At 35.4% G+C, this 10,344-nt stretch overlaps 1 protein-coding gene across 6 annotated transcripts in view; it reads right to left on the bottom strand.

Moving 5' to 3' along the window:
* Positions 1-10,344, bottom strand: part of HNRNPR (heterogeneous nuclear ribonucleoprotein R) — a 37,942-nt gene that overhangs the window by 8,451 nt on the left and 19,147 nt on the right. For 4 of the 6 annotated variants that reach the window (XM_006777572.2, XM_006777571.2, XM_006777575.2 and 1 more), the window contains 3 exons: positions 5,571-5,747; positions 3,465-3,600; positions 181-395 (listed from right to left, as the gene is read on the bottom strand). In XM_006777572.2, the coding sequence (XP_006777635.1) occupies positions 181-395; positions 3,465-3,600; positions 5,571-5,747 (528 nt within the window). The remainder of the gene's footprint in view (positions 1-180; positions 396-3,464; positions 3,601-5,570; positions 5,748-10,344) is intronic. The other 2 variants (XM_006777573.2, XM_006777574.2) reach the window with 1 other exon arrangement.

Genomic DNA, 10,344 nt, shown 5'->3' with positions numbered 1-10,344 from the left:
AATGGTTACTGGAAATTCCTGAATATCAAGAAAGGCTAATTAAGCTTTGTGTTAAAATAGGTCCTTGCCTAAATAGTTAAAATGAAGAGCTATAATATTAAACTCAAAAAATTTTGAGTTTCATTCTGAGTATAAAGTTTAAATGATGACCACACCTCCATCCCAAGAAATTGCATTTACCTTAGCCATGACTTCTGGATCTGGTTCTTCCACAGGGTCAGCCCATTCAACTGTAACTACATTTCCCCATACTTTTACTTTTCCACTCATCAGCCGGCGTCTGGCTTGTGCTGCTGACTTGTGATCCTCATATTCAAGGAAGCAGAACCCCCGATTCTTCTTTTTGTCATCGGGTTGATGATAGAGAATAACGTCCACCAAACCCTCTGTTAAACCAACAGCCAGATATATAAGCCAAAAGCATCCACCACACATCTACTGATTAGGCAGACCTAAATCCACTTGCCTAAAAGCAAAAAATAACTGAAGCAGCCTCAAAATGATTCACTAATTACCTAATAGACAATTTAATCAGCATTATTAGATATGAGGTTTGGGACAATATTTTTATGTGCCCTTTTAATTTTAGGGGTCATAAAGATACAGCCATAAACAACAGGTACAACTACTGCATTTTGACATATAACATTCTACAATGTTTTAAAGATTTGATGTAACATGACCTTACAATTTATAAAAATACTACACCAAAGAACTTAAACATCAAAATTATTGATGTAAATCCAAGAGAACTAAGATTCAACTAACCATCCTCGGGTCTAACTTAAAAGTTAGTTTTGCCCTAACTGGTTTAGCTCAGTGGATAGAGCGTTGGCCTGAGGACTGAAGGGTCCCAGGTTCGATTCCAGTCAAGGGCATGTACCTTAGTTGCGGGCACATCCCCAGTAGGAGGTGTGCAGGAGGCAGCTGATCGATGTTTCTGACTCTCTATCCCTCTCCCTTCCTCTCTGTAAAAAATCAATAAAATATATTTTTTAAAAAGTTAGTTTTTACTAAGAATAAAAATAATTGCTAAATACTGGTGTCCCTCTGGTCTGTCCTGTGCCCTCATCTTTCCACAAATCTTCTTTCTAGGTAAAACCCAGCTAGTTCCTACTCTTAAGAGTACTATCTATATCCTTAAGAATGCTTAGATTTTATTTCTACCCCAGACTTAGACATTTCAAATTTAACAGTCCAAAACTGCACCACCACTCCCCAAATCTGTCTTCTCTAGACTTTCCTACTTAATAAACAGTATTATCTCCTGGGTTTCTCAAGTCAGAAATTAAAGACTCATTCTTGATTTCCTCCTTTACTTCATCTCCCCTATCCAATTCCAAGCCAATCTACTTTTTGCATCTCCACTGCTCAATCTTCTATTTGAACATTATGAAAGCTTCTATTCTTTACCCCTTTCTAAGCCATTATCTATATAGCAATAAAAATAATATTCTGAAAACATAAAACTGATGTCATTCCCTGTTTACGACCTTCAAATACCATCTCATTATACATACACTAAAATCCAAACTCCTTACGTGGTCTTCAAAAGTCCTACCTACTTCATTTTATATAATTCTACCTTTTAAAAACACTGGCCTTCTATTAACTTTAATATACCAAATTATTTCTTGCCTTAGAACACAGACATGTGTTGCTCTCTTGGAATGCCTCTTTGTATGCTACATTCTTCTCATTCTTCATGTCTTGGATGAAATGTCACCTTATCAGAAAAGACTTCCATAACCATAAAATCCCCAATAGTAGCTATTCTCTACCTAAATATCCCTTATTTCCTTCTTTACAGTGCTTACCACAATGTGTAAATATTTCCTTAATTGGGTGTGGGGGATGGGGGGTGGTGAATCTTCTCTCCTTTCCCAGAATGTAAACTCTACAGGGCAGAGACTAGATCTCTCTTATTCACCACTGTATCCCAGCAGATAGTACAATACCAGCACTTAATAGGCACTGGATAAACACTTGCTGAAAAAAAATGAATACATGGACATAAAGCCAGAAAGGGTTTGGTAGGTAATAAACTAATATAAACTAATGAAGGTTAAAGAACTGTGCCAACAGTTAGAGGTATTTGACCAACACAATTATGATAAACTAGAGGCCCAGTGCATGAAAATCATGCAGTGTGTGTCTGTGTGTGTGTCCTTCAGCCTGGCTTGTACTCTCTTGCTATCTGGGAGCTCTCGGGGAGGGGGCATAAGCCATCCTAAGCCATCAGTCAGACATCCTTAGTTCCTCCATAGAGGCGGGAGACACTCCCACCACCTCTGCTGTGCTCACCAGCTGTGCCTGGCTTCTGGCTGAGCAGCACTCCCCCTGGGAGCACACTGACCACAGCTCCTGTGTTGAGCATCTGCCCCCTGGTGGTCAGTGCACATCATAGCGACCAGTCATTCCATCGTTCGGTCAATTTGCATATTAGCCTTTTATTACATAGGAGGATAGTGGCAGTGGTTACAATGTGGGATGCTAGAAGTAAAAAATTCCGGAGTGGCTAGATTTTGTGGCAACAAGATCCAGAATGTGGTCTGCATGTGGGGGAGCTGAAGTAAAGGACTGAAGATGAGATGGTCACAAAACTAGGAGGCTAGGGTACTGGATGATGCCTCTATGGCAAAAGTACTAAGAGTAAGTCAATTTAGGACAGAAGAGGAAGACTGTGAGCCAGAAGCAACCTTCAATTAATAAGACAAATTGAAACCAGAAGAGCAATAGATGACAGCTTGAAGGAAGGGGAAAGGATAGTATATCTGGATGACAAAAATGTAAAGGAATAGTGGGGTTTTCTTTAAAAGGGAAGGTAATCGTCTAAAAAAGCGTTTTTAAACCACAGGTAGTATTTAGTAGCTCTCTATTAGCATTTTAAAAATGGAAATGGAAAAGGAAATATCAGACTAAGTCATGTAAAATAGTAAAAGTATTTGGTTTCATTAAATTTTGTTTCAGTTACATATAAATGTATACAGACCAATGTATAAACATATACATTGTAATATAAAATGTACTTCTCAATCAATTCCATGCATTTAGAATTGCAAATTTTGAAAAATATGATCTAGATGAGCTAACAGGAAGAAAAGAATACTAATCCCTTTGGACCTAAAGTACACTGAATGTCAGAAGGGGAAAGCCTTCACTTGAAGACCATAGGGCAAAAGCTCTGGCAAAAGCCAAGGTTCAATTAAGGTAAAGTGAAGGGGACATTCCAAGATATTAAGGATATGAGGAAATGTGCTTAGCCCAAACCACTATAAACATAAAAAAACTCAAATGATTTATCAAACTGGCAAAATCCAGAAAATAATAAAAGCAGAAGGGATGCAATTTAGACACTGAATAGACATTTAAACTCTTAGATTAATACACACATCCTTTTTTTGCACTTATAAACAGTACCACAGATTTCCCAAAATTAACTTCTAAATACATTTTTGTTTTACCTGTGACTTTACTGAATTCTTCCAGAATGTTTTCTTTAGTCTTATTCTTTGGAATTGATCCAACAAAAAGCCTGTTGTTTGCCACGGAAATGCACACTCCAAGGTGTTTACCAGGGCGAATTTCATAGCTGTCACACTGCAAGGAAGAAAAGAACCAGACACCCCACAACCACCCCAAACTCAGGACAACCGATCTCAATCTAAAATATTCATTAATTTAAGGTCAAACAATCCCTGCTTCATGAACTCACCAAGTTCCCTCAGGCTTGCCATAATATAAATGTGTATTTTAAACTTGTTACAGCCAGTCTTTCATTTAATCTGCTTTTGTTAACTTTCACTATTCCTCCATATTATAAATAACTCAAAGTTATTAACATTTCATTTTTAAAACTATCTTATTTCATATTTAAGATTTTATCTATCTAAAAACTTTTTTCCATGGATTTTTCAGAAAAAGTACTTTGGAGATGAAATCAGATACAGACAAGCCATTGGCAAGATAATATATAAAGAGTAACAACTATGTTTAATCAATGCAAGAGAAATTTAAAAGAACTTCATATTCTACACAAACCACAGAATTCTAAATATATAAATATAAAGTTTTAAACTGTGTATCATACACAATATTTTCAAAAGTATATAAAATGATAGATATAAAAAATGTTTTATTTAAATCACTAAAGTTTATTCCTTGATAAACTTTGGCTTCTGTATTAACATTACTTACCCATTTATTTACTAAAAGACATATTATTATAAATTAAATCATCCATATATTGCCAAAACATGGAAATAAAGATTTAAAAACTTAATATTAAATAAACAAACTGTAAAAAAAAATCCATAACAAAGACTAAAATCTGGGTCAAACTAGAAGTAGAACTAATTTAGAGACAACTTATGAAACAAAAGCCTTTGTTAAAGAGGTTACTGTTCTAGAAGGACTAGACTACGTGAGGGCTTTAGATATCTGGCAAAAGATTATGCCACAATATAATGACATTATTAAGTTACTGAGATGGTTTATTTTAATACAGTAGGAGTGAAGATATACTTAATTTGCAAAACTTAGTTACTACTGCTACTCATAAGTAAGTACGAAGAGTAAAAGGCCCTATAAAAAGGAATTAATAGAAGACTGGTTATAAAATACCAAAAAAGGATTAAAGCAGTGGTTCTCAACCTTCTGGCCCTTTAAATACAGTTCCTCATGTTGTGACCCAACCATAAAATTACTTTTGTTGCTACTTCATAACTGTAATGTTGTTACTGTTATGAATCATAATGTAAATATCTGATATGCAGGATGGTCTTAGGCAACCCTTGTGAAAGTGTCCTTCGACCACCAAAGGGGTCGCGACCCACAGGTTGAGAACCACTGGATTGAAGACAGAGAAGACTGAACGACCTGGAAACGAAAATATAGAAAAGAAGAATATACTTAGAAAATAAATTGTATGATTAGGCTGTGACAAAAATAAAACAAAACAGATTCAGAACCATTTCCTGAATTGGCTACAGTGTCCTAAGCCTTCATTACACTTTAAGAATCCTATCATAAAGTTTAACAGCAAGAACTGACATCTTTCTATCAATATTTAAATGGAATTTTAGATACTAATCACTCTAATTAATAACTTTAAAAATATATTTATATTTATTGATTTCAGAGAGGAAGGGAGAGGGAGAGACAGAAACATCAATGATGAAAGAGAATCATTGATTGGCTGCTTCCTGCATGCTCCCCACTGGGGACTGAGCCTGCAACCTGGGCATGTGCCCGGGAATTGAACTGTGATCTCCTGGTTCACAGGTCAACACTCAACCATTGAGGCATACCAGCTGTGCTCTATTAATAACTTTTTAGAATTATGGGACACTTTCTTCAACACATTAATTCTTGGGTATCCTCATTTCTTTTTTACTTTTATAATCAGAAAACACAGAGCAAAGGCCACATACCAACTCAGTCAACATAAAAACATTCAAAGCAAAAACTAAAGAAAGTAAAATAATGTTAACTGCAAACATTTTAAACTGAGGTAATTCTCTCAAATAATGACTTGCTAGATAGTAAGTATCTGTTTTGTAATCACATACCAGTTTAACAGCTTCCTGTGCAGCTTCCTTTCCACAGAAGGTGATAAATGCATACCCTCTGTTCTGACCAGACAGTGGATCCATCATAAGACGTAGATCCCAAATGGGACCAGCCTTTTCAAAAAGGGGTACCAACTCATCCTCATATAAATCTCTTGGTATTTTACCTACAAAGACCTGAAATAAAATCTCTGTATTAGAATCCCAATGTAAGCATTTGATTTTAGATCTATAAAGCCTAATGTCTTTTCTTTAAGGGGGAGGAGACAGGAAGATGGTTAAGGAGCAATGGGATAATTTGAATTTTGTGATACTGACCCTAATTTTTATTATAATGACTTTAGGGTCATCAACATAGACCAGTATTCTATACTGAAAAATGGAAATTGATTTTAATAAGAGTGTGCAAAATTAGTACTAAGATTTGAATATAATTTATTTTCCTCATAAAAACGAATAAAGAGCACATATGTTCATGGAAATATGTCTGTGTTTTTATAAAAACAAAATTGAATAAAAAATTAATGTGGTCTTCTTCAAGTTTTTTCAATCTAAAATTTTTATTATTTAAAGGTCCAGGGCTTCTTCAATCAATCCCTTTTCTATCAGAATATTATATTTTAAGGTCCATAAAAAATTCTTCACCATATAAAGATTTAGTGTTCTATCTTAATAAAAATTATATAGGATTGAATTATAATATACAATGGTAAACTAGAATTAAATAATCATACCACAATTGTCTTCAAGTTTCTACGTCAGTAACATCAAAAATAATCCTTTATGTTAAAGTATTTGCAATCCAGTCTTAACGAGTAAATCAGTGTTTGCATGAGATAAATTTTCTAGTGAAACTTCTACATCAACATATCATATTCTGAAAAATGACCTGATTAATGAATAATAGCAATCCAAAAGGTGTCAAAATTATACTGGATATTAAATTTCTGATGTTAAGCTCCATAACAGTTGTGCAATCTAACACAATCCTTTCCAAAAAATGGATTCACCTTCACTGGGTAAAACCTGAGGTCTTCTACTGAAAAATCTAGCATGATTCTCATACAACAGCTATTCCAATTCTGTCTTCTTAAAGTCTCCAATCCTTGTTCACAGTCACTTTAAGGTCTTCTGGGAAAGTTCCTCATATTCTTTCCTCTCAACCTTAAAAACTTTTCTCAGCATCTATTTTCACTTCTTTCCTTTATACCTCAGAGAAAGAGATTTACTTCCTTTCAAAAGTTAACTTCTTAACCTTAATAAAACAGCACATTTCTTTTCACCATCTTGTGGAAATAATTACAAGCTTTTATTTCTTCAACTCTCCTATTTTTTGCTTAATACACCCTCCTCTCCTGTCAACTGGTTCTTTCCTGTCTTTAAACATGCTAAATCTCCCACAAAATATAAACAAAATATAAACAAATAATACTTTAGCTTATATATCTTTCCTTTTACTTTTCTATGCTTAGAACACATCCCCCATGTTTTATTTTACTCATGCAGTTTTTCTTTTCAATGTATCTGCTATATGCTTAGTACTGGTGCAGCTACAGAGAGAAAAAAAAAAAAAAAGACATTTAAGGCATCATTTTAATGGTATCCCTACAGAAGTATCTTTCTAATGAAAAATCCAGTCTGAAAAGCACTTGGCATCTATGCTCTCTTTAACTCTCCAAAATTGACTTCTTCCTCTAACACTAAACTATACGCCCAAATATCACTAATGAACTTCTAATGACCAAATTTTCTTTCCTCAGACTCACCATTCTTGCCTCTTCAACAAGCATCAACACTGGCGATACTACTTTCTGAAAATCCTCTTAAATCTTCGGAATCCTACACTAACCTGATCTTCTTACCTTTAATTATTTCTCTATCCTTTCCAAGGTGATCCTTCAATCTACCTACGTTTCCCAAAGTTATGGTTCTACTATACTTCACTGTATTTCCTTCACTTATAGAGATCTATCCCCAAAGCCTACAACTATATAGTCATCTTCCAGTTCCCCATCCCAAGACCTAATTCTGTGTCTCCAAATGCCTATTAAACATTTCCTCTTGATTGTTATCAATAAGTCTAGCAGTGCCAACTTGTTTTTTGAATATAGATGTATGTATAGATAAGAATGACTATCAGAATAGTAGTTATAATACATAAAAAACTTTTCTAATTGTATTTTTCCTTATTACATTTCTAAATATTCTACAATAAAGATAGAATACATTTGTAACAAATGTTTCCTTTTTTCTAAAGTCAAAATGACTAAAACCCACCCTTGTCAACTAGCTCCTCTGAATTTTCACCATTTCTCTTGAAAGAACATAATTTCTGCTGCTCCTCCAACAAGATGACTGAGGAAATATTACTCCCATAAACAAAACAAAAAAACTCAAATATTTTGAATCCCTCCCATTCTCATCCATGTCCAATTAATCTTTTAAGTATCAGCTTAAAGTTGCTCCAATGCATAATGCCTAGCCTATAGAGACAACTGGTTCCTTCTCATGAAACAAACCTTTCATGAGACATGGAAATGCATATGCCTATACCTTGGACTAGTGTGCCATGTATTTTTCTAAGTTCTAGGGATATAGTGAACACCAGACAAGGTCTAGGTATTCATGAAGCTTATATTACTGATAGAGATATAAATAAAAACAATATTTTAGGAGGTGCTAAAGGCTAACAAAATAAAGGCAATAAAGGAATAAAAATTATGAGGAAGAGACTTTAATTAGAGGGCCTCCTTAGCGAGGTTAAATCTGAATTGAGACCTAAGAGAGAAAATTAAGTAAATAATCTGAGGAAAGAACATTCCAAAATGAGGGAACAAGTACAAAAAGATGGAAGTGTAACTGACATGGTTGAAGAACAGCAAATAGGCCAGTTACCAGAATACAACATCGACACAGGAGACAGTATTAAGAATGAGACAACAGGTTAAGTTAAATCATGGTTAGGAGTTTGAATTTTATTCCAATTGTGCTGGGAAGACATCAGAGAGCTTTGAACAGACAACTGACTAGGTATGACTTAAGTTCTAAAAGGCGTATTTGAGTAACTGGGTTGAAAACGGAGTGTACAGAGACAGAGGCTGACTGGTCAGGTTAACAGGGCAATCCCACAAAGGGATGATGTGGCTTGGCAAAGTAAAGTAAAGTTATGAAGGTGGAAAAAATGTAAAAAATAGTGAGTTTCAAATTATATGGAATTCAAATCTACATTTTTGTTACCTTGAGCAAGTTTCTTAATTAGTGAATCTCAATTTCCCCATCTGGGAGTAACACCAGTAAGAGGGTTCAATTTCCATGTGAGTGGAGAGTTCACAACTTGTTCCTCATTTTATTCCCAGCATTGGACACAGTGGCTGCTCATCTTTGAATAGACGTATGAATGAGCATCTACCTCATACTGTTAACTTCTGCACTAACTGGATAGATCCCATCCCCTTTCCTACTCAAGGATGCATGGATCAGCAACAATTTTATCAATTTCCCCTTTTAGATCTGGATCATTTCCATCAGCACACAAATATATTTTAATTTCTTCCTTAAAATTTAAACAAAAATATATCTTGACTTATAATACCTTCCAGTTATTGTCCCATTTCTTGCTACCTTTGTAGCAAAATTGCTAAAACAAACAAAACAACAACAAAAGCCTGTAAGTTCTTGCTATCTCCAATTCCTCATCTTCCACTCTCTTGAATCTTCTCCTAATCTGGCTTTTACCACCCTTCCTGTCAAAGTCAACTAATGACATCCACGTTGCTACAATCAAGTGTCGATTCACAGTCCTCACCTTACCTGGCAAGTTTGATATAATTAACCAACCTTCCTTCTGTGAAAACTTTACTTCTGAGACACCACTCTCTTGGTTCTTCTTACCTCATTGGCTCGCTCTTCTCAGTCCCTAGTTCCCCCTCATCTCCTCAAACTCTAAATGTTGAAGGGCTGCATAGATCAGATCTTAGACCTTCTAAGCTACACATGATTTCCTTGGTGACTGCATCCAAACTTTCTAAATACCATACAGATGCTTATGTCTCCCCACATGTACAATCTCCAACCAAACTTCTCCCCTGAACACCAGACTCATACAAGCAACAGATCAAACAACAGCTATACTTGGAGGTCTAAGAGACAACTAACTTATAACATACCCAGAATTGAACTACCTTTCACTCCTACTAATTTGCTCTTCAATACATCCTTCCTCTCATTTCAATAATGGCAATGCCATCCTTCCAGGTGCTTAGGTAAGAAGCCTTGAAGTCATTCTTGGCTGCTTTCTCTATCCCCATATCCATCCTATCAATAAATAATGTTAGATCTGCCTTCAAAATATCCAGAATCTGACCACTTCAGCTATACCAACCTGCATTATCAACTCTATAAATATTAACAGGGCACAGCACTAAAAAAAAGCTAGTGATAAAAGGTGTCCTAAGATAAGTGGATAGTGTCAGCCTGCAGACTGAAGGGTCCCAGGTTCAATTCCATTCAAGGACATGTACCTTGGTTGTAGGCTCCTCCCCGGCCTGGGCCCTGGTTGGGGGGAGTTCAGGAAGCAACCAATCAATGTGTTTCCCTCTGTCTTTCCTTCTCTCTCTCTCTCTTCCACTCTCTCTAAAAATCAATGGGAAAACATCCTCAGGTGAGGATTAAGGAAAAAAGAAATACACAAGGATGACTGATATTAATTTTGAAATGCATTAAAAAACTTATACTGACAAAGTTCTCATCTATTTTATTGATTTTGAGAGAGAGG

This window comes from Myotis davidii, unplaced genomic scaffold, assembly GCF_000327345.1.
Source record: "Myotis davidii unplaced genomic scaffold, ASM32734v1 scaffold149, whole genome shotgun sequence".
Classification (NCBI taxonomy): domain Eukaryota; kingdom Metazoa; phylum Chordata; class Mammalia; order Chiroptera; family Vespertilionidae; genus Myotis; species Myotis davidii.
The sequence above is the reverse complement of the archived record's forward strand: the minus strand, read 5'-3'. Positions and strand labels throughout refer to the sequence as shown.